The 24058-nt window shown below is 39.8% G+C and overlaps 4 protein-coding genes across 5 annotated transcripts; all 4 read left to right on the top strand.

The window, feature by feature from the left end:
* The first annotated feature begins 207 nt into the window (after window positions 1-207).
* On the top strand, window positions 208-6537 carry LOC145894795 (protein SDA1 homolog). 2 transcript variants are annotated; one of them, XM_082983450.1, is made up of 17 exons: window positions 208-259; window positions 408-504; window positions 564-668; window positions 742-840; window positions 902-1012; window positions 1073-1144; window positions 1340-1498; window positions 1722-1828; window positions 1882-2018; window positions 2094-2255; window positions 2456-2591; window positions 2723-2897; window positions 3184-3304; window positions 3538-3608; window positions 3825-4030; window positions 5394-5553; window positions 6088-6537. In XM_082983450.1, the coding sequence occupies exons 2-17, from the start codon at window positions 421-423 to the stop codon at window positions 6217-6219; spliced, it is 2037 nt and encodes a 678-aa protein (XP_082839576.1). In that variant the 5' UTR covers window positions 208-259; window positions 408-420; the 3' UTR covers window positions 6220-6537. The 2 variants fall into 2 exon arrangements, with proteins under 2 accessions (XP_082839576.1, XP_082839568.1); XM_082983442.1 differs by having other exon boundaries at window positions 209-259; window positions 420-504.
* Window positions 6538-6971: 434 nt separating this feature from the next.
* LOC145898018 (protein rolling stone-like) lies at window positions 6972-8728 on the top strand. Its single transcript, XM_082986798.1, has 3 exons — window positions 6972-7096; window positions 7626-7863; window positions 8160-8728. Exons 1-3 carry the CDS (start codon window positions 7013-7015, stop codon window positions 8717-8719), a joined length of 882 nt encoding a protein of 293 aa, XP_082842924.1. The 5' UTR covers window positions 6972-7012; the 3' UTR covers window positions 8720-8728.
* A 1299-nt stretch (window positions 8729-10027) lies between these two features.
* LOC145889093 (protein rolling stone-like) lies at window positions 10028-11670 on the top strand. The gene is made up of 3 exons (XM_082979980.1): window positions 10028-10111; window positions 10642-10879; window positions 11108-11670. Exons 1-3 carry the CDS (start codon window positions 10028-10030, stop codon window positions 11668-11670), a joined length of 885 nt encoding a protein of 294 aa, XP_082836106.1.
* A 1909-nt stretch (window positions 11671-13579) lies between these two features.
* Window positions 13580-20951, top strand: LOC145889083 (uncharacterized). Its single transcript, XM_082979968.1, has 6 exons — window positions 13580-13796; window positions 14345-14582; window positions 14827-15385; window positions 17353-17485; window positions 18530-18767; window positions 19549-20951. Exons 1-6 carry the CDS (start codon window positions 13704-13706, stop codon window positions 20097-20099), a joined length of 1812 nt encoding a protein of 603 aa, XP_082836094.1. The 5' UTR covers window positions 13580-13703; the 3' UTR covers window positions 20100-20951.
* Window positions 20952-24058: the final 3107 nt, after the last annotated feature.

Genomic DNA, 24058 nt, shown 5'->3' with positions numbered 1-24058 from the left:
TTCTGCAAACCACATAGTAACAAAAATAAAAACAATATAACCATTGTTTGCTTTTGAAATATAATGATTTTGAAACAAATAAATTAACCTTTATTTAGTTTATTTTTTCTTGTTAATTTCATTTCAAATTGTAAAGTTATACTTGTTGCCTGTTTTAATTTGGAAACATGAAAGGGAAAGACCCTCGGTAAATCACAAACTCAACCACGTGAATAGTAAGTTCATACGATACTGGACTTTTGGATAACGCAAATTAAAGGTAATTTTTTTATGTTTTTTGACGAATTTCCGTAACATTTTAAGTATCAATTGCTAGTTTTGTGGACCACAATGCCATATAATTAAACGTTTTGTAGTTTATGTTATTTTGATGCCGCTATTCTTTTAAATAAAATAAAGACCCAAAGAAATTTTTGCAGGATGGGAAGGACTAATCAACTTCCAGACAACTTGCCTCAGCTGCAAAACTTAATAAAGCGTGATTCAGTTTCCTACAAAACAGAGGTTTTATTGTTGTATCAAAAAAATATATTTCATGTTTTTAACACTTTTCTTACACATAGTTTGAGCAACAATTTAGAAGATACCAGTCTAACTTGGAAGTATTTTTGCTGCAACCCAATGAAAATGCCAACACACTCAGTGAGCTTACCATGTTTATTTCGCAGGTAATTCGATTTAAGAAATCAGAGTTGTTTTCATTAGTGGCATCAGCAATGTATACGTTTTCTTTGTGTGCAGGTTGCTTACTGTTATCCAGACATTGTGCGAGGTTTTCCACAGCAAATAAAAGACATCTTACAGAAACATATGCATGTCCTTAACCCTGAGATTCGTATGGTAATACTGCGCTGAATTATTTTGTGTCAAAAATTTCTTGCAATTGTTTATTTCTTTTTAGATGTTCTGCAGAGCATTAATGTTGCTAAGAAACAAGAATTTGGTCACACCATCATCGTTGTTTGAATTGTTTTTTGAGCTCTTCCGTTGTCAAGACAAGTTACTGCGAAAAGTTTGTGCGGAGTTAGTTTTACAAATAGAAGAATGTTAAACCAGATACCTTTAATTTCAGACCCTGTTTAACTTCATTGTGCAAGACATAAAAAATGCTAACACAGGACACAAAGACAACAAACTTAATAAGGTATGTATGTAATTCTTAACCAAATAAAATCCCTTTTATTTTTGTTGTAAAATGAAAATGTTATTCCTAGAATTTTATTTTGAAAATAATTGTTCTGTCAGTCTGCATTGACATAAGCCAGTACATGCCTATTGTTGAACAAACTGTTTATAATTTGTGTTGGATGATGCAGTGAGGTTATATATTGATATTTAGAGCTTGCAAAACTTTATGTACACAATGCTCTCGGATAGCAATGCAACAGCAGCAAAAATGTCCTTGAGTGTGATGACTGAACTTTATCACCGCAAAGTATGGAATGATGCAAAAACTGTCAATGTCATAAGCACAGCCTGTTTTTCAAAGTTTACTAAGGTATGTATATACATTTGTACTGTTTGTACATACCGATTTCTAATGTTGGCCAACAAAGCCTTTTATGTAGAGTGGTGTATGTTAAAATACACAGAAATTACATCTTCTGACCACATAAAATCAAAGTGGCATTTTTGTTGATAATACTAGATCAAAATAGTTTGCAACACATTTTAAACCATCTGATGGAGATAGTGTATTTACCTACATACTGCTGGTTCAGGTGCTTGGGACTGCACTACGATTTTTTCTTGGCCAAGATAAGACTGAGGGTGAATCGGACTCTGATTCTGGGGAGGATGGTCCCAGTGCAAGGGACATCATCATGAGGTTTGTGTTTTCATTATTGTCTCAAACACCTTGTTGCAATGTTTTGTTGGCAGATTTGCTGTGAAAAAGAAATCCACACGGGCAAAGCAAAAACGCAAGAAAGCTCTTCAAGCCTTGCACAAACATAAAAAGAAAAACAAGAAAGGAAATGTGGATTTTTCCGCCATGCATCTGTTGCACGACCCGCAGGGTAAACTACAGTTGTTTTCTTTTGAAAAACTAATCAATGTATTTTGATAACAGAGTTTTTTTGTCCCACATTTAGGTTTTGCTGAACGGCTTTTCAAGCAGTTGCAAGGCTCCAACGAGAGCTTCGAAATTCGACTCCTGATGATAATTGTAATCTCGCGGATTGTTGGCATTCATCAACTTTTCCTCTTTAACTTTTATCCTTTCCTGCAACGATTTTTGCAACCTCATCAACGAGGTACATCCATTTTATTCTTATTTACGTTCCTTTAAATGAAAATGTTTGTGTTTCCGGCTTGAACTTTTTGTATATTCATTTTTTTACTCATTTTACTTCGGACAGTTTGATTTCATTAAAAAAGGGTCGACCAACAGCGATTTTTTGTAACATTTTTATATAATCTGGTATATGAGCCATACGTTGCGTCATTTTTTTAGAAGTAACAAAGATCTTACTGGCGGTCGCCCAAGCAAGTCACGATGTCGTTCCGCCCGAAATCATCCATCCAATCATAATGACGATCGCAAACAACTTCGTCACAGATCGTAACGCAAGCGAGGTCATGGGTGTTGGGTATGTCACCATATGCATGAAGTTTTCTAAATACATTAATAACTTTTACGTACGGTTTTATGAATGACAAACCTAGAAATTTTCTAGCAAACTCTTCGTTCCGATTCCTTTTTAACAAATGTTGCGAACAGGTTGAATGCAATTAGGGAAATCTGCTCTCGTTGTCCCTTGGCGATGACCGAAGACTTGTTGCGCGACCTCACACACTACAAGACCAAACATGACAAAGCGGTGACTTCGGCCGCCCGATCGCTTTTGCAACTTTACCGTAAAGTGAATCCCACCATGTTGCACAAGAAAGACCGGGTGGGTGTCAATACGTTAAATTTGTCTTGTTGCGAATGCTTCAAAAAACTTCACAAATATCTATTTCGGAAACTCTCTTCCAAACCCTAAAAAGAAAATTCCGCAAACAAAACCCACACGTGAAAATGGAACCCGTACAAAACGATGATTTCCTAGTCATAATTTGTAAGTCTTACGGTGCTTTGCGCTGTTCAGACACATCTTTAAGTCACACCTATGCGCTTGTATACTGCACCAACGTTGTGCGACCTTACGCCCGGTTGATTTATTGTACGTTTTCCCGCAGGGCAAACCTACAGAGGCCGGCAGTGAACTCCAGGTTGTCGGATACGGGGAAGTTGTAACTCACGATTATTTACCCGGATCCGAAATCTTGGAAGAGCAACCCGATACGAAGCCAAATGAAGGTTAACTATTCTCATTCACTTAAAACAAGCCACGGTTTCAAAAGCGTCAGTTCAAGGCCCTGGAGTTCTTAACGTGACTAACTCACGTTACTGGTTTATGACTAAAGTTTTTGTGCTGTTAACATGCCATATCCATACGAAACGGGACCATACGGTAACGACATATTGCATGAACTCTGAAATCCTTACCAAAATCGACAGAAACATATATTAAGTAAGTCATGACGTTTCAGATGGGTGGGAATCATGTTCGGAAGATAGCGAGAGTGACGGAAGTTGGCACGACGTCTCATCCGATGAAGAGGTTCCTTGTTATTTTTTTTAATTTGTTCTGCTTTAGAAAATATTGCACACGCATGAAAGATATTAAAGCAACTTAAAAAGCTAGTTCCTAAAAAACTAAGTCCGCTTTTGTTGTTTTCTGGAAGTATCCGAAACCATGACCACAAACTCTAAGCGCGTGATACTATTTATCTCGAGTCTATAAGTTGTGTAGCAAATCCTTTGTTCCTTTGTACAGCTTACAAAAGAAACGGAGCCTACCGAAGTGGCAGAAATGAACAGTGAAGAAAGGGTGTCTAAGGCGCAAGCAGTCAGTCAGAACCGCCTTCTCACTCAGGAGGAATTCCAGAAGATACGAGCACGTCAGGTTGCCAAGGAACTCCTGCCGGCCGCAAGGAAGACCTCGAAGCGCAAAGCCGACGAACTAACTGAATACAAAGAGGGGTAAGGGGCAAAAAGTGATTTAATTGGAATACTTTAAATATATCAGAATATCCATCATGAATACCAACAATTACGGGATTTAAATAAGGCAGCGATTCCCAAAGTTAGTTCCAGCACGGAACCCTATGGCCACTGTCCTTAAACTTTCCCAAACGGTGTTACCAGCGGCGTCTCTTTCAAAAGTGCGTGTACTTACCTATTGGAAAAAAAAACTGCACTTACCTATTGGAAGTAGAAGTCAGTTGAACTGAAATCTTGAAAAACAGCTACTTTCCTCTACTATTGTTTCATAATCACACAATCTGGTATGAGTTACAAAGAAACACTGGCAAATTATGCCAAACTGATGAAAAATATTTAATGGTCGCGTAACGGCAGTTGACTTACCGGTACTGGTACATTTACCACAGTCCAAGTAGGACTGCCCAGGGGTTTATATAAAAAAGCATAAAGGGTTTTCTGGACTATCTCGCTGTGGGCAAAAACTGCTTAATATATCCGGTAAACCTTTGAGACACAGACGTACGAGGACAAAGCCAAGAAGGAAAACAAATATCAAGGATATAGGCGAAACCCGTTTAGTTAATTTGACGTTTCTGGCGTCTTGTGAGTTACTAGTCAACTTAAATGACCTTTAAGGGTTTTGCGGACGAAAAAGGTTTCACACTTGTGTGTAGTGTTTTACGCAGATTAAATATCTGGATTAAATTGGGTAGGTTCCATTTAAACCAAGCTTTATTTAGTGATTATTCCGTAAAAACATGCACTGGAGATGTGAAAATCACACAACGTTTATCTTCGGTTTTTTGTCTTCGCTTAGCTTGCACTGTCTTTAAGATGGTTAACCTCAGTAGTGTAAGATTTTGAACAATGGTCTGCTACCACATATTACGACGTCACGTCAATCACGGGATGCTTGCAAAAGAACACTTATTCAAAGTCATTGCAAACGTGCTGTCTATAAAAGACTAGCGTTATATTCACACTAAAACGTCGGAAGCTTCTGTGATGAGTCATGTTGTAGAGCGGACGCGAGGGTTAAGTGTACCACTTCGCTGACGTCATTATACGACTTTGACGGAGTAAATTATAGAATTAATCCGTGTGTTTGACATTGTGGGGAATCCCAAACCACACAAACAACTGAGATATATTGAGGAGTGAGAACTTGATATTTGCTACGTCACTCTGACGTCAAGGATATATTGGGCGATTTTAAAGTAAAAGTAATGCATCTATTATAGTCGCATGTAGAATTTTTTTGAAACAATTTCACGTCCAAACGTTTACTTTCGGTTAACACTCGAAATTGGAAAAAGAGAAAACCAACGCGCGTCTGATCGTAAAACAACGTCTTTTGCAGAGGTGAACTTGTGGCGTTGAACGATATTGAACTCGTCCACAAACGAAGAGCTCACGACCGAGAGAGCAGACTCGCCACCGTCCTGGCAGGAAGGGAAGATCGTCCGAAATACGGGAGTCGTAGATCTAAGATCGACCCCCACGCAAGCACCACAAACAAGGTTCGAAAACAGTATTTCAAACAGAATTTTGTTCTCGTGAACATTCAATTAGAATCTTTATTCAATATAACTTAAAACTATACGTTTGGCGGAAATATTGAGACATGTTTATTGATGCTTCAAAAACTCGTGTCGAATTCTTACGTTAATAAAGTCGTGGATTTAACATTAAATTTTTATAGCAATGGAAAATTTTTCAAATTGTTTTAACTAGGTTTCAAATAACTATTTGAAAATAAGGCATTTACAAAGATTAATTAACATTTCGAAAAATAGTGTTTGCATTTCATTCAACACTTTCTGTGCCAAAATATGATACAAACAATTTAGCCGTTAGTGCGCCTTTATTAAGTCACGGTAGCGCGTCAGTACCGGCGGTACAGATGACCACGCGCAATGTTTGTTTCCAACGAAGCTTCGGCTTCCTGCCCAACCGCCGCGTCACGTTGTTTGCGCAAACGTCATCACGAATTGGGTTCGTTTCGACTGTGCTGAACACGAATCGCAATAAATTTCGACTTTTTTGTGTTGCAGCAAAAGCGCAAGTGCAAACCTTTCATGATGATACGCCACAAAGTGCGGAAGCAGAAGTCGGGCCGCTCCTTCAAGGAGAAACAGGTCGCCTTGCGTAACGCACTTCTCAAGCGTGCTAAGCGGGTCAAGTAAAATAAAGACAAGAGACACGTAACGGCTCCGTGTCCGCTATGCCCGCGGGCTGCGTAAGCCCGGCAATAATGCACAAGAGTACAGTTTACGGGCTCGGCCAACGGCATTCAGCGCATTTTCGGATGTTGTCTTTGATACGTTCTGTGCGTGTCTGACGGAAGTGGAGTTTGTCTGTATTGCCGACTGTAGCGATGATTTCGACGATTCATATTTGCCGTCGTTTATACTCTTCGTGCGCTGTTGCTTGTAAACATTACGGGATGTGGTGATGCGGTCGATGCTGTGAGAAAGTAGGACTAAAAATAAAACTATTCTTTGGCCAGCATTGTAATATTGATATGTATCCAGTTTTGTCAAAACAACAGTCAGAACGAGCCTCCGCAAATTGCGCCAGACACGAACTATCACGATTTTAAGGACAATATAAAGGGGGGATTTAAAGCGATGTGATCGTACTGATGAGACAGAACAAGTGCAGGTTGCAGATCGTTTCTTTGAATTATTAACGCGTTGCTTTTCCATTTACATAAGTTAGAGTGATGTCACTACTGACACGAAGGAAAGGTTGAACTTGTTTGCTCGACACAACCTCGTGATAATTGCCGGGAAGGTACACGCTCAAGCAGTAGCAGCAGTGTTTAGTGGGTTGCTGTAACAGGCAGGACTATCGCGTACGCATACGCCCATGTCCGGGTGGCAACATAACACAAAAGCAACGCAAAATTTACGAAATGACGAATGTTTGAAGGGAAGAAACTTGTTTATATTGTTATATATACGTATATCTGTTGCTATGGCTACGACTTGTCAGTATGAGTTCCAAGCTGCGCACTTTGGATTTATCGACGCTTCTCCCCACCAGTTCTACCACTTGCAGGTAAAGTAGTGCAGCTTTTTTATTTGCATACACTCGGACTCGTTGCCAACGAAAAGAGATCTCTTATTATTGTTTGATGGTCTGAGTCTATATATGCCTAACTGTCGTGTTTAAACAAAGACGCCTAATTCATGCAGGAAACATACTGTCCACGATTGTATTGATGTTGTGTCAAACGATAATTACTGAAAACGCCAAGGGCAGTATAACTTACGATATTAAATGTTGGTTAGGTGTAACTATACATTACAATACATCTTTAAAACGCTGTCATATAAACAGTGTGCAAATAATCTGTGCAATCACAGATTTCAAAACCAATGTGAAAAAAATTACCATGCAAGATTTTGATGTCATAAAAAAAATCCCAGTTTAACAAAACTGATTGGACCTATTGCATTTTATCAGTGCAGCTATTTGGTTTCTGGTGACAGTACAAATTTCCAGCTAACTAGCCAGTCAAAAACAAACCATCTAATGTTAGAAACGCAGCATGATAAAATGAGAAAAATAAATATTTTAATCCCAGTGGACGAAAAACCGATGGGTTTACATGGTCTACCGATTCCTTATGTTCGGTTACCAACTTTCCTGGTTCGTCGTCGATTTCACTACGGATTTGAGTGAGAACGCTCCCGGGGAAAAAGCACAGTACCTGTTGCTTAGTAACTGGACTGAGGTCCTAATGCTCATATACTTTTTCATCGCCTTCATCGTGTCTATCGTTGGAGTAGCGCGAAGACATGACGGCGCCCATAGTAACGCTGGTACGTATTGTGTAACAGGTTAATGCATTTTTATTACAATAGACTAGCTTAACGTTTGGTATTTAATATAGGCCAGTGGGTCTTCACTATTTTCCTTGTCGGCACTTTTTTTAAATCACTACCCAATTCCCACATGCCTTCATATATAGACGCAGTTGAATGCAGTGTTTTGTAAGAACAAACCTAAGTGTCAACGCAAACACTGAGAACAGATATCACCCCTGATTAAGAATCACTGATTTAGTTTATGTTTAAGTCCAGAACGTTTTCTTACAAGTGCTCAATTTCGTTTGCAGCTACCCCAGCGTGGTACATCAAGGTCAACTGGGTCTTCTTCCAAATGGCAACAGTCTCTGCGTTCATCATTACTATTTTCTACTGGGCGGTTGTAGGACGCACGCGCCCCGCATCGCTAAATACAAGGCCTCGCACCATCCATCTGCACGTCACCAATTCAATTTTGGCATTGTTGGACATCTTCATGGTTGCATTTCCGACTAGGTTGCTGCATTTTATCTACACTGTCGCTTACGGCGTTGTGTACGGAATCTTTCTTCTGATTATGCACTGGACCGGCGTCGACTCTCAAATTTACCCCGTTCTTGATTGGGCGAATTCTCCTGGCGTAGCATCCGGTTGGTTGATTTTAGCCGTCGTTATTATGCCCGTCGTGGTTACGGTCATCGCATTTGGGTTTTATCATTTGCGAGCGTGCATAGCTCGCGCCACTGTTCTAAAAGGCCAAAATGAGCCGTCTGGTGGAAGAGTGCGACCGGGAATGGAAATGGGCAACGTTAATCCCGCCTTCGAAACGTCGACTCCTCAAAACAAGCCTACCGAGATCCCTATTCAATGATATCGTGTATCTTCACATAATTACAGTAACGCCCCTGTAGCCAATTTCAACATGCAACGTTATGGGGTTGTGGTACGTGTTCTCTACTAAATATGTTTAAGGCATTTGCTTGACCATACGAAGCTGTAAACTAAAACAACTTGAACCTTTCACAAAGGTCGGCAAACTTGCAAAACACGCTGGTACGTCCAATTACACCAGAAGTGTCAAATATTATTTTATTTATTTACATTATTGTTTTCTTTTTGAAAAATGAGTTTTCAATAACCAAACAGAGGAATGAAAGTTGCTCATGTGGCTCCGAGCTGAGGGTTGCCGACCTCTGACCCATCCTTTGTCTATACTGGAATAAATGCTTTGCCCTGCCGTCAGTTTCGCTGCAAAATCGTCGTGAAGATTTCATAAAGTTGATCTTGATTGCGTGAGCTTGCTCAACGCAGAATCGGAATACGTGACGTCATTGTCGACGTACTTAATCCTCAATATTTGCTCTATTTACCTTATTAATCATCACACGTGAACCTACTACCTCACAGTGGTTCATCCGCCAGTGATCTGTAAACGTACTTGTCATATGTATGTTTAAACCGCTATTTTATCACCTATGCTATTGTGTTGACTTCCGGCATTATATTGCTTCTCGGTACAGTAATGGCTTTCTGAGTGTCGTCATTGTTCAGTGGTGTGTGAGTTCGAGCTCCAGTGATGCAACAGGCAGTGTTGCATGTCAGTATGGTGAATTGTCGGGCAAAGTATTCAGACTCTGAGATTGTATTCTGAGATTTATTCAAGTTCATATTTTTTTATTCAAAAAACACACCTTTATAATCTTTCCTTTGTTCGACAATAAAGGGAAATAACAGAGTGGTTTGATTTCATGGAACTCATTCTTTGTTCAATGGTTTCATGCTATTGCGTTCGGGCTCGGTCATAGCCGGGGGCAGTGCCCATTTAAGTTGTTGTAGTCTCATTCAGTTACATGTGAGGAAATAGATACGTACAAATTAAATACAGGGCGGTAAGCGAAAGTCTCTGCTTCCGTCAGTTAATATTTGGTTTCAGAGTTTAATAAGGAGCAGTGCTTGTATTCAGTTGGCGCAGCACAGATGTTGAGATGAAAATTCACCTGTTAGCGATTGACCACTTCACAGTGGTGTTTGAAACGTCTGCTTAATGACTAGCCAATTAGCTTTGACTTTGCTATTCAAACTATGAGTTCCTTTAATACAGTGTGATGGAAAGTTTCGTAAACACCAATCTCATTCTGTACAGAAGTTATTAAATCATTGTGTAGCAAAAATAGTTGTTATGGCAACGACCTGTAGATATGAATTTCAAACCCAGAATTTTGGATTTGTTGACGCGTCACCGGAGCAGTTTTACCGTTTACAGGTAAGTTGCACTAAAGCTTTTACTTATATTGGACGACATACGTTATGCAATCACTTAATTAAAATGTAAGACTAACGCAGCAACTAAGAATTGTTAGCTTAAATCAGGTTTGCTTATCAAGCCCAAAGAAAATGTCATGTCAGAAATTTGGATTAAGGTGAAATCAAACTTTAGCCAGCACTGTAATGTTGGTATGCTTCCAGTTTAGTCAAAACAAAAGTTGAAGCCGTCACAATTACGCCAGTCACGACTCATCACGATTTTTTCTGACTTTTTACGTTGTGTTGGCATTAAAGCCGTGTATTGTATCTTTAGGCAAAATTGTCTGAGAAATATCTTACAAAAGCGAGGGCGAATGTTACATGTAACTACCCACATTTACTATTCACTGTGACAGAAATACAGTTTTGGATTTCAGAAAAATTCAACTGGGCTTTATGTTTGGACGACTATGCATAACTATGGTTGTTTCATGCCAAAAAACAATTCCCTTTCCGATCGACTTTTATAAAATTCCCTTTATTCTACAGTGGACTGGGAACCGTTGGATCTTCTTGTTTTATCGGTTGTTCGTCTTCTGTTACCAACTGGGGTGGTTTGTCGTCGATTTTACCACAAATTTAAGCGAAAACGCACCCGGAGAAAAGCCAAAGTCGTTGGCATTAAGCAATTGGTCGGAGTTCGTTATGTTGGTGTATTTCTGTATTGGATCTGTGATGGCGATCTATGCAGTGGCGAGAAAGCGTGGAAACTCCAACATGAACGCTGGTAAGTGCATGGAGTTTATTCAATTTGTTTCTTGCGTTGTTTGCAAACAAAATTTGAGTAATGTGAAATGTTTCTCAACAAATAACAATTCCTTGTATTCATATCAAGAAATAAATATCTCATGTACATGTATATATATTGGCATGCAAATATTACATAGCCCAAATTAAATGGCATTTTCTCAAACAACGCCAACAATTTTCTTATCAACCATAAATTTACCCACAGATGTTTCATTGTCCTGGTACCACAAAGTTAACTGGGTGTTCTTTAACGTCGCGATTGGTGCAGCCTTTATCGTCACCATATTCTACTGGGTTGTGATCGGCCGTACGAGAACGTTTGCAGAAAACACAAGACCCCGCACTGTTCACATTCATGTGATGAACACTGTGTTGGCACTGGTCGATATCTTCATGGTCGCCTTTCCAACCAAACTCCTTCATTTTATTTACGGCATGGCTTACGGTACAGTGTATGGAGTGTTTCTGCTCATCATGCATTGGACCGGCGTAGACTCACGAGTGTACTCAGTCTTGGACTGGGAAAAAGCACCTGGCGTTGCAGCAATGTGGCTGTGTGTGTCGGTTTTATTTATGCCTGGGGTTATGCAAGCGATTAACTTTGGCTCATATTATTTACGCGCATATATCGCCCGAGCCACTGTTCTCCATAGTGAAGTGAACCAAACGGGATCTCTGGAAACTACTACAGCACAGAAGGGACAAATCAACCAAGCATTTGAAGAGTCAACACCTCAACACAAAGTAGTTGAACTACCTTTGCGGTGAAAATCTCTAAGCTTTAATCAAAAAAACTACGGCAATCTGCTGAGTCATTATGGAGTGCGGGAGGTGTTAAAACACGTTTTGTAAGCGAAAAGTATCTTACTGTCTATACTTCTTCTAAACCCTTTGAAGCGCTTTCTTTACTGCAATTTGCATCAGTTATTCTTCAGTTATTTATCACATTTTGAATATTTCTTGACTTGCATCGATTAATGTTGGTTGTCCTTGTTTTTTTGCGAATCATTCGTTTTTGTCCATATTTATTTTTTGATATGTATAACTGTCACAGATAAATATCATCCAACCGAACATTTGCAAGGCAACATACATTAATCGCTTAATTTTGTTTCATGAACTGTAGTTCAATATGTTACTTCATCTTGATATTTTTCAATTCACCCTTTTCAGGTTTTGTTTTTCTATTCGTTTGCGTATTTTCGCTTTTCTTTGCGCTGTCGGGGGTTTTGCAATTGACGACACATATGCGTGTATGACAGTTGGCACTTTTTCAACAACAGCCAATATTTGTTGCCAAAACTTACTGCATCTTGTGTAGATAATAGACGGTTGATATGTTAGTACTCATTATTGCAACCATGCTCGGAATCCGAACTTCTGCGGATATTAGCTGATGTCAATACAACAGCCTCGTCATACCAGTTCGTCATCATGACTGATCACACTAAACATTCGGTATTACTTCCGATCGAAGGATTGTCGTCGTTAACGAGATGGCTTGAATACACTATCTTACATACGAAGTTTTTCTATTCTTGTATGAGAAAATATGGAGGCAGAACTTTAACCAGTGGAGTGATTTAAATGTAATATTCACAAATAAGCGTATTAGGAGAGCGATATTAGTTGATTTATGCCAGGAAAAATAGTAACAGAACGAAATACGACATCAATTAACGCTTACGTCAGTGTTTCTTAATAAGCTAAAAAAAAAAAAAAAAAAAAAAAAATCCTACTGCGCGGAAAGGTTTCTAATGTTCGCCTGTATCAAGCGACTACATCACTATCTGCTTCGTGTATGTTCGCATCTAAATTTGGAAGTATTGTTGCCTCAATATATCCCTATATGAAAAAAAGAATAGTCAAAATTGTCAACGGATGAGTGCTAAAGTTACATTTGATGTTTTTGGTTGGTCATTTTGTTTTAATTTGTGTAAAAATCTCGATTGTTTTTTTTTAATAAATCCTCTGAAGTTGTGTTCACTCGTGCGTGAAATATATTTCGTTGAAAAAAAATCATTTCGCCGAAATGACAGTAGTTTCAAAGCATGTGTGTTTATGCGCAAATACTCACCAACAGGAAATACAAAAAGTCCGATCGGCGAATATTGAAACTCCGATAGGTGAACATTGAAACTCCGATCGGTGAATACAGAAACTCCGATCACCGAATATTGAAATCCTGATCGGTGCATATTGAAACTCCTATCGGTGCATATTGAAACTCCTATCGGTGAATATTGAAACTCCGATCGCAATGCATATGTCGATTTTAAAATATATTTACCGATTTTAACCTTTTCGTGCGTTGCCCTTACGGGCCACCGTAAATAACAGAGCAAAGTGGTTTGATTTCATGGAACTCATTCATTGTTGAATGGTTTTATGCTGTTGCGTTCGGGCTCGGTCATAGCCGGGGGCAGTGCCCATTTAAGTTGTTGTAGTTCAGTTACATTTAAGTTGTTGTCATTCAGTTACATGTGAGGAAATATATATGTACAAATTAAATACAGGGCGGTAAGCGAAAGTCTCTGCTTCCGTCAGTTAATATTTGGTTTCAGAGTTTAATAAGGAGCAGTGCTTGTATTCAGTTAGCGCAGCACAGACGTTAAGAAGAAAATTCACCTGTTAGCGATTGTCCACTTCACAGTGTTGTTTGAAACGTCTGCTTAATGACTAGCCAATCAGCTTTGACTTTTCTATTCAAACTATGAGTTCCTTTAATACAGTGTGATGGAAAGTTTCGTAAACAGCTATCTCATTCTGTACAGAAGTAATAAAATCATTGTGTAGCAAAAATGGTTGTTATGGCAACGAGCTGTAGATATGAATTTCAAACCCAGAATTTTGGATTTGTTGACGCGTCACCGGAGCAGTTTTACCGTTTACAGGTAAGTTGCACTAAAGCTTTTACTTATATTGGACGACAGGTAAGTTGCACTAAAGCTTTTACTTATATACGTTATGCAATCACTTAATTAAAATGTAAGACTAACGCAGCAACTAAGAATGGTTAGCTTAAATCAGGTTTGCTTATCAAGCCCAAAGAAAATGTCATGTCAGTAATTTGGAATAAAGTGAAATCAAACTTTGGCCAGCACTGTAATGTTGGTATGCTTCCAGTTCAGTCAAAACAAAAGTTGAAGCCGTCACAATTACGCCAGTCACGACTCATCACGATTTTTCCTGACTTCAATTACGTTGTGTTGGTATTAAAGCAGTGTATTGTATATTTAGGCAAAATCGTCTGAGAAATATCTTACAAAAGCGAGGGCGAATGTTACATATTTACTATTCACTGTACCAGAAATACGGTTTAGGATTTCAGAAAAATTCATATGGGCTTTATGTTTGGACGACTATGCATAACCATGGTTGTTTCATGCCAAAAACAATTCGCTTTTTGATTGACTTTTATCATATCCCCTTTATTCTACAGTGGACTGGGAACCGTTGGATCTTCTTGTTTTATCGATTGTTCGTCTTCTGCTACCAACTGGGGTGGTTTGTCGTCGATTTTACCACAAATTTAAGCGAAAACGCACCCGGAGAAAAGCCAAAGTCGTTGACATTAAGCAATTGGTCGGAGTTCGTTATGTTGGTGTATTTCTGTATTGGATCTGTGATGGCGATCTATGCAGTGGCGAGAAAGCGTGGAAACTCCAACATGAACGCTGGTAAGTGCATGTAGTTTATTCAATTTGTTAATTTCTTGCGTTGTTTGCAAACAAATTGTGAGTAATGTCAAATGTTCCTCAACAAATAACAATTCCTTGTATTCAAATGAATTTAAAAAACAAGAAATAAATATCTCATGTACATGTATATATATTGGCATGCAAATATTACACAGCCCAAATTAGATGGCATTTTCTCAAACAACGCCAACAATTTTCTTATCAACCATAAATTTACCCACAGATGTTCCATTGTCCTGGTACCACAAAGTTAACTGGGTGTTCTTCAACATCGCGATTGGTGCAGCCTTTATCGTTACCATATTCTACTGGGTTGTAATCGGTCGTACGAGGACGTTTGCAGAAAACACAAGACCCCGCACTGTTCACATTCATGTGATGAACACTGTGTTGGCACTGGTCGATATCTTCATGGTCGCCTTTCCAACCAGACTCCTTCATTATATTTACGGTATGGCGTACGGTACAGTGTATGGAGTGTTCCTGCTCATCATGCATTGGACCGGCGTAGACTCACGAGTGTACTCAGTCTTGGACTGGGAAAAAGCACCTGGCGTTGCAGCAATGTGGCTGTGTGTGTCGGTTTTATTTATGCCTGGGGTTATGCAAGCGATTAACTTTGGCTCATATCATTTACGCTCATATATCGCCCGAACCACTGTTCTCCATAGTGAAGTGAACCAAACGGGATCTCTGGAAACTACTACAGCACAGCAGGGACAAATAAACCAAGCATTTGAAGAGTCAACACCTCAACACAAAGTAGTTGAACTACCTTTGCGGTGAAAATCTCTAAGCTTTAATCAAAATAACTACGGCAATCTGCTGAGTCATTATGGAGTGCGGGAGGTGTTAAAAAACGTCTTGTAAGCGAAAAGTATCTTACTGTCTATACTTCTTTTAAACCCTTTGAAGCGCTTTCTTTACTGCAATTTGCATCAGTTATTCTTCAGTTATTTGTCACATTTTTAATATGTCGTGACTTGCATCGATTAATGTTGGTTGTCCTTGTTTTTTTGCGAATCATACGTTTTTATCCATATTTATTTTTTGATATGTATAACTGTCACAGATAAATATCATCCAACCGAACGTTCGGTGCAAGACAACAAACATTAATCGCTTAATTTTGTTTCATGAACTGTAGTTCAATATGTCCCTTCATCTTGATATTTTTCAATTCACCCTTTGCAGGTTTTGTGTATCTATTCGTTTGCGTATTTTCGCTTTTCTTTGCGCTGTCGGGGGTTTTGAAATTGACGACACATATGTGTGTATGACAGTTGGCACTTTTTCAACAACAGCCAATATGTGTTGCCAAAACTTACTGCATCTTGTGTAGATAATAGACGGTTGATTTGTTAGTACTCATTATTGCAACTATGCCCGGAATCAGAACTTCTGCGGATATTAGCTGATGTCAATACAACGGCCTCGTCATACCAGTTCGTCATCATGACTGATCACACTAAACATTCGGTATTACTTCCGATCGAAGGATTGTCGTCGTTAACGAGATGGCTTGAATACACTATCTTACATACGAAGTTTTTCCATTCTTGTATGAGAAAATATGGAGGCAGAACTTTAACCAGTGGAGGGATTTAAATGTAATATTCACAAATGAGCGTATTAGGAGAGCGATATTAGTTGATTTATGCCAGGAAAAATAGTAACAGAACGAAACACGACATCAATTAACGCTTACATCAGTGTTTCTTTATAAGCTGGACAGATGTTCTTTAGTTGGCCACGGAGCTACAGGTGAAAATAGTTTTTAACAAACACAATAGAAGGTTAGCCAAGATAGCGAGACAATGGGCATCGCAAACTTTACCACAAGATTTCTAAACAGCTTAAGTTAAACAGCTGTGAATCATTGGCTCACACATTCCAGCGGATACAGGTATAGGAGTTTAGTTTAGATTAAATTTTCATCGAAACCTTGGTATGGAGTTTGGGCACAAGCCAAGCAAAACCCGACGCACTATGGCTCAAGGATAGCCGTTTTACAAGGGAGAGGGTCTTTAAGCGTAATTACAGGGCTTTCTATTCACGGTCCAGTGGTGGTGTAAAGATAGGAGAGTTAGCGATGTTCTGTACCATTATACCCAGCGGTGAAAGTATGCCAAAACGGTCCGGAATGTTCTTTAAGTAAAATGAAGAAGTAACAGCTGATGTGTCCTACATAGTGATAAGACACATAAGTTGAGTATATTCATTTATTTCTTTTACCCAGTTGTTAAAAAATTTGTTCATCGCGTCGGCAAGTAAAATTCTTTCGCCACCGATTATACCTGACTTGAGCGTTTGTCGTGCTGTAAACAACGCCCCGATGGAAGAGGTTGTTGTTCGCACGTCGACAGAATGACGCATGCGCTCAGTAAAAATAAAGTACGTCATGTGAGTGTGTGTTTATGTATATTTAACAACAAGGTGAGTGGAAATGGCTAAGTGATTTCACCCTCATTCGTAAAGCCTCACGTCATTCGTTTCAAGATAAAACGACTGGACTGTGACCGCAGCCATATAAATTTCATCCACTTCAGTGGCGTAAACTGTTTAACACGAGTTGTTTAGATGAGGTGGCCTCTATTTAACCAGTCAACAGAGGCATTAATTATTGAATTGACCCTAACTGACCGAAATGCATGTAGGAGCTGTTGACAAAAATGTTCTTTAGTTTTTTGAAAGTATTGTCAGTTTGGAGCGTGTGTCTTGTTTAAATAGATTGTTCATTTTTTTTAAGATTTCCAAATTCAGTTTTAGTTTGCATTACTTGTTTTTCTACCTCCGCTATGGCAACCACCTGCAAGTATGAATTTAAAGCTCAACATTTCGGGTTTATTGATGTTTCGCCTCACAAGTTCTACCACTTGCAGGTGAGTTCACTGTTACACTCTAGACATGCCGGTAAATACAGTTAGAGCCTAAATTTTTTTGTTTATCTGTGTTATTAACCATATAATAAGACGTATCAGTCTTATCCCTGAAATGCACAGTTCACTTTATTTCTAACATGCTATTGAGACCTATATGCCAAATAGGAACCTCAAGCTGGGTCTTTACAATATTATTTATGATCGATAGGAATCCTATCTGATTAACGCATTTGACATAAGATCGCACGTGAGTTCTAATTATCGTGTTTCCTAATCTGACTTTAAATGAAAATCTAATGCAAACTTTACCACAATATTTATTTACCACGAACAATTTTGGATACGAAATTAACACATGCAATGATACCAACGCCAAACAGAGTGAATTCACGCCCAAACGCTCAGACAAAATTGAACAGAACTGAAGCACGCAACCCTATAATAGAACTGAGGTGAGCACAGTGCGCTGCCCTGCCTCGCCTCGCCTAAACGCACACGGAAAGTTCCATTATTTAATCCGGAGAGAAACAAAGCGATCGAAGGGTTGTAAAAAGTACTAACGTTCAGCGAACAGTACCAATAGACGCACACTTACACAAAACAATGAAGGACTTCTCTAAGGCGAGAATTTCAAGCTGGCCAATAAAATCAAATGAAAACACAGATGTTGCGTAGAAACTGATAAATCACACTAATAACGAGATCAAATCACGTGAGAAAGCAACCGTTGCTATACATTTTGAAATGAGATACTGGACAAGACGCAACCTAAAAATGACTTAACCTAATAACCCCATGGAAAGTTTGTTATGTAACGTAAAATCACGTTACACATGTAGGCTACAACTATTTCTAACTCTATTCTCAAAAACCGATCATTTTGTTTAGCTTGACAAACTGACCACCAGTAGCCTTTTGTTAACTCTATTTGTAACATAAATTTTTTAATAAAAACAAACCTAATGTTTAGCTGACAAACTGATCACCAGTAGTCTACATGCGAGATCTGACAACAGGTTTTGTTTAAAAAAAATTTATTCCTAGTGGACGAAAAACCGATGGATTTACATGGTCTACCGATTCCTTATGTTCGGTTACCAACTTTCCTGGTTCCTTCTCGCTTTTATCCCGAATTTGGGTGAGAACTCTCAAGGGGAAAAAGCACCGTACCTGTTGCTTAGTAACTGGACTGAGGTCCTAATACTCATATACTTTCTCATCGCATTCATCGTGTCTATCGTTGGAGTAATACGCCGTCGTGACAGCCTTCATAGCAATTCAGGTAAGACATTGGGAATTTGTGTACAGATCTTATGTAGAACAAACAATCACGAATTGAGAACAAGTATACGTATTTAACAACTATTGCAAATAACATTCTTATTTTTGGGGGGTAGTGAAAAGGTAATGGGCGCTTAATTTAGGGTAAAACAATTGTGCGCAGCGGGCCTGCTCTTTTCTCGGCCCCTGGAGTTATTTTAAGTGGTATATTGTATAATTTACAAACAAAATGCACCAATGTTTCTGTCATGAACCAATTATTCAAAAACTTGTATGCGAAACGCCTTGAAAAGATACCAAACTTTTAATGCATACCAGTTGGTATCAGTACTTCCAACTACCGACTAATTATATTATTAATTGTTACGTCATAATTAAAGATGTTTTTTTTTGTTACAATATCTGAACTTTTTTCGTCGGTTATCTTGGACTTCATGCAGTCAATTTAGACAACTGAGCACATTTAGATTGTTTGACTAAGAATTAAATGATTGCATTTGCGCTATATCTGTTGTTGTTAAATATTTCGACCGCATGGCATGACCAATAAGTGTACGACGCACAGTGGATAGAACATAATATTTTTTTCCTACTACTTTTGCATATTTCGATGTCGACTATACCCACCTATAGCCTTATAATTTCCCACCGGTTAAAACCACACAGGGTAATCTCAAGTAGAGTGGTTATTTTTCGCGTCCTTCAAACAAGATAGGCCGACAATATCTGTGCTAGATTTTAACTTGATTGGATATATTTGACATATATTAAACTTTTTTCAGATAACTTGTCGTGGTATCACAAGGTCAACTGGGTCTTCTTTAATGCTGCGACGGTTTCTGCCTTTATCATCACCATATTTTATTGGGTCGTTATCGGACGTACCCGCACGGTGTCGCTGAATACAAGGCCTCGCACCATCCATCTGCACGTCACTAACTCCATACTGGCGCTACTCGACATTTTCATGGTGTCCTTTCCCACCAGATTGTTGCATATTATCTACACAATTGGGTACGGTTTAATATATACCGTTTTTATTCTTATAATGCATTGGACTGAAGTGGATTCAAAAATATACTCAGTCGTGGACTGGGCGAACGCACCAGGTACTGCAACTGGGTGGTTGATTCTGGCAATGGTGGTCATGCCTATCATGGTTGGGTCCATTGCTTTTGGGTTCTACCACCTACGCGCCTGCATCGCCCGCGCTACTGTCCTCAAAGATGAAGTTAGTGGTTCAACAAACCGTGGGGACATGGGAATGGGTAACGTTAACCCCGCGTTCAATGCGTCGACGCCTCAACACAAAACAACAGAGATTCCAGTTTAAAGATTCTGCTGTAACTACTTTGTACCCATACGCAAGAGCATGCAAAGTAACGTGCTTTTAATCTTTCGTGTTCTTACTCATTTACCAACCACATTCACTTAGTACTTTTTCACTATTTGAATCTTGATTGTGAACTTCGTGTTTTAAGTGATTAAAGGATGAAACTAATACGTCAGCTTGTATTTACCTGTGTGACGCACTAACACATTCAAGTGCTTTTATTTGTCATTCTGTAACAATACCTGATGAAAGCGACCAATTGAATGTGTACGGATACATCTTTTTAATATTTTGTACCTTTTTTTTACCGTATATATCAAAAAATTTGAATGCTTTCTTCACTGTTTGGTGTATCTCTTGATAATAAGCCACGTCCTTAATGAGCAGGATTTCGAAATGCACATCGTTTCTCTGTGGTTCCTTAGTTGTGATGGGCCGGTCCCGTGATTTCCACAATGCGGTTTGTGCGGTCGCAATTGTCAGGCGCCAATCTATATTTATCGGTACGTTTTTATTGGAATTAATTGTCCCTGTATCCTTCGAGATCCGAAAGGATCCATCAGCGAATCGCACGCAAGAATAGGTGCTGCGATAAACGACGGCATCCCGGTAGAATTCGACACTTTCAATATGTTATGTGCTTGTTCCGCAGTCTCGACCACCCAAAGTGACCTTTATTTAAGCTTGTTGCGGAGCTAGATTTGCTATTTTTTGCTCTGCATAATTATGGAATGTAGGAATAAGTATATTCGTATACTTGAATAGTTTTACGTTCCGAATTCCATACCCACATTAGTTTATCGCATTCACTATACCGTCCGTATGTAAAACGACTTGCACTGCATTAAAATAGAATTGGGTTATAAATAGTTTTCGTATTGTCTCCACTGCTTAAAGCAATGATTAAAACATTTACCTCTGCCATAAATGCAGTTTTAGAATTTGAATTGTACGTTGGGTCGAGCCTGATCAGTCAAAAAATACTTGGCAAATAGTATATATTAAACAGACTAGTAGTGCACTATTCAAGTGTAATCGTTTAATTCTGGCATTTTGTGGCTTAGTAACAAAAATAAACATAGAAATATTAAACAAATACTGTCAGTAACGAGCTTTATATACTGCCCAGCAAAAAATCACATTCAAACGAAAACATATATAGTAGAAGGTGTGTGATGTGGCAGGTGGCACTGTACTGCAATAGTGACGTAACAATGAATCAAGAAATATTAGACAAAGGCACTTGTTGAATTAGAAAGGCAGAGTACAATTTAGGGATGGTGCTAATTTAAAGGCAGTTCATTGAATGGAGGTTAACGTTTTTCATTGAAATATCGTTGTCAGTAGCAAGTCACGTGCTACGACGCTTGGGCGATTTGTTGTGTTGCTTGGATGCGGACGGCTCAGTAAAACAAACCGCCATGTGGGTGAAAATATCGAGCAAAAACATGCGTGTGAATTAGGTTATAGGTGCAATGAGTTGGGTAATAGCAATGTACACCTATTTCGTGTCACGGATTAATCGGAAATCGCGATGCAAGGTTTGGTTTTTATACATACATTTTCCTGGTGCAAAGTGCACTGTATACCCTGTGGTATTTATACAAATCCAATGGTGTTGGCGGACAAATAAAAACATTTGCCGAACAGGGCCACGTTACATATCATCCTAAGCAACAAAAAAGAAATATTTTGGGTCTAAACACCGAATAACGATGACTCATGACCAACTCTAATGTCCGCCAAAGTTATCGTTAAAAGCGTCCTCGCAATGAAAGCAAGCTTCTGACAGTCGTTACAGCAGATTGAAGCCAACGAATGCCCGGGGGCAGCACAATTCGCGGCGCTGCGAAATCGTAACTCCGCTCTAAAAATACGTCCTGATAGCGCGGAAGGGTGATTGTTTACGCGGCGGAAAGCATCGACTAAAACAGTGTTCCGTTCGCAAGCAGCAGGTAGTACAGCTGTAGCTAAAGATCAGATGTTTCAGTGCAATAGGTTGACGGAGTACTGACCGGATAACATAGTTAAACAGTATACTGTGCGTCAATTTGCACTGACGTGAGCTTACCTATACAGTATGCCAGGGTTGCATGATGTTTGACAGAAAAAGTCTGAATTGCGGTAGTGCCCGACATGTTTAGATTGAGGGTAGGCACATCGCATATGTTCACGGCTCGGTCACAATAGGGCCAACTGCTTGCCAAGGAATGTTTGTGCGCGACTGGCAAGACCACTGTACGGGTAATTGTTCGAGTCAGTGTGGCGCATGGAGGCGAAGTCATCAGACAGCTGCCTCTCCGCCCATTAATTACAAACTGACACATCGTGACGCAGCCAATGATAAATGCCTCTCTTCTGCACGGATTTCCTCCACCAACCTCGAGCGTTGCACGTTAAAAATAAACGGACAGCAGTCGCCTTTGTGGCCAACAGTCCTTGGACATAATGACTAAATTGTGAAATGCTATGTTTCCAACCAGTAAAAATTTATCCCACTTTAACCGATACTTTATACCTCAACAATGTCGAAAACAAATGTTGAGAAGTCATTTGCGTCTAAAACTTGAAACAGTCACCAAAATGCACGAGCGAGTGACATACGATCAGTTTTCTCACGTCGAAGGCTGCGACGGTCAGCTTGCGGTATGGCGGTTACGCATGGGCTATAGCGCGCAACGAGGTGCACGCCCGTGGTAGATTATCTCTGCGATGTTCAGAAAGTGTGACATCACGCTTTGTTACCTCTCTTGCAACGGCCAGATTAACTGTCGGTATAATTACCCACGGCGGGCCTCGGGCGGCACCGCGGGGCCTGTAGTATGAGTTTCTACTGCTTGTCTTACCAGCAAGCGCAAAATGGCACACTGTCGCCTTTTGCTTGGTACTTAGAATCGTGTATGTCAATGCATTTCGTCTAACACGAGGTCGTGATGTAGTGCAGAAGTGTTGCCATGGACTGTCGTTGTTCGCATGCCTCACGACCCTGCTCTGTTCAAATAGTCATGGCAAAACACCAGACTAATTTAAACTGTGACTGCGGCGTCGTGGGGTGCGGTCGCTATAGAACTGTTCCTGGGCAAAGCGGAGGCTCTATGGCGAGTGATTCATGACGGAATTGGTTGCAGCCTCAGCACTTCCAGGAAAGCGCAATTCATTAACGCTGTTCGTATAGAATGAGAGATAATAGTCGTCCGCGTGGCGTTGTTTTCGCACGCCCGCGCGTTCGGAGCCGCGGAGGTACATTCGACATTCATCACCGATGAGCGTCAGTCCAAGAGTTGATTGGATGGCGTCGCTGTTGCACGGATGTCCCTGCGTGATAGCACAGCTCGCTTGCTCAGTGCTGTACGGCGTGATTATGAATGTGCACGATTTCCGTTAGCGGAATAGGCCGAAGACACATTTTGATAAATGCCAGTGCGTGAGCTAAAACGTGCCAATGCAAAGCATGTTGCTGGCAGTGCTTGGTCTGGGCGGGGCTGGGCTGCCTCACTGCTTGTGGATCCTTCCGCCAGGCGCAGGAAAAGTAATTGACGAATTGCGACGTCCACAGATTTCCCAGTTATATAGTTGTTGGCCTGGGTGGCCTGGCACACATTTTTGGCGACGATTTCGTTGGGTTCAGATCCCAAACTAATCACCGCTTGAAATGCAGTCGATTGTCTCTTGGCAGCAGTTCGTAGCCATTAATATTTTAGTGCAGAAAGTGGAGAACTGAGGAAACAACGCTGTTAGCTTCAGTAAAATGTCCAGCACCAGACCAAGAAGTAAGTGCCGGGATGTCAAAGCAAGCAGCATGTTCTTCACAGTGGAGGTAAAGATTGTGTCCGCGAGCGATCACGGTTTTTGCTTTCACTGCATGAGAAAATGTGTGCAAGCACCTACTTGACAAACCTTGATATGATGTACTGCATCAGCCAAGCACCGGACACATTGGTAAGTGTCATTTATTTGTA

Source organism: Ascidia mentula, chromosome 1 (assembly GCF_947561715.1).
Source record: "Ascidia mentula chromosome 1, kaAscMent1.1, whole genome shotgun sequence".
NCBI classification, from domain to species: domain Eukaryota; kingdom Metazoa; phylum Chordata; class Ascidiacea; order Phlebobranchia; family Ascidiidae; genus Ascidia; species Ascidia mentula.
Note: the sequence above shows the minus strand (reverse complement) of the source record. Positions and strands in the feature narration are given on the sequence as shown.

Coding starts and splice junctions, on each gene's coding strand:
- LOC145894795 (XM_082983450.1), top strand. CDS start 421: ATGGGAAGGACTAATCAACTTCCAGACAACTTGCCTCAGCTGCAAAAC. Junction 505..563: donor CAGTTTCCTACAAAACAGAG/GTTTTATTGTTG, acceptor TCTTACACATAG/TTTGAGCAACAATTTAGAAG. Junction 4,031..5,393: donor CTAACTGAATACAAAGAGGG/GTAAGGGGCAAA, acceptor CGTCTTTTGCAG/AGGTGAACTTGTGGCGTTGA.
- LOC145898018 (XM_082986798.1), top strand. CDS start 7,013: ATGGCTACGACTTGTCAGTATGAGTTCCAAGCTGCGCACTTTGGATTT. Junction 7,097..7,625: donor ACCAGTTCTACCACTTGCAG/GTAAAGTAGTGC, acceptor TTTTAATCCCAG/TGGACGAAAAACCGATGGGT. Junction 7,864..8,159: donor CGGCGCCCATAGTAACGCTG/GTACGTATTGTG, acceptor TTTCGTTTGCAG/CTACCCCAGCGTGGTACATC.
- LOC145889093 (XM_082979980.1), top strand. CDS start 10,028: ATGGCAACGACCTGTAGATATGAATTTCAAACCCAGAATTTTGGATTT. Junction 10,112..10,641: donor AGCAGTTTTACCGTTTACAG/GTAAGTTGCACT, acceptor TTTATTCTACAG/TGGACTGGGAACCGTTGGAT. Junction 10,880..11,107: donor AAACTCCAACATGAACGCTG/GTAAGTGCATGG, acceptor ATTTACCCACAG/ATGTTTCATTGTCCTGGTAC.
- LOC145889083 (XM_082979968.1), top strand. CDS start 13,704: ATGGTTGTTATGGCAACGAGCTGTAGATATGAATTTCAAACCCAGAAT. Junction 13,797..14,344: donor AGCAGTTTTACCGTTTACAG/GTAAGTTGCACT, acceptor TTTATTCTACAG/TGGACTGGGAACCGTTGGAT. Junction 17,486..18,529: donor ACAAGTTCTACCACTTGCAG/GTGAGTTCACTG, acceptor ATTTATTCCTAG/TGGACGAAAAACCGATGGAT.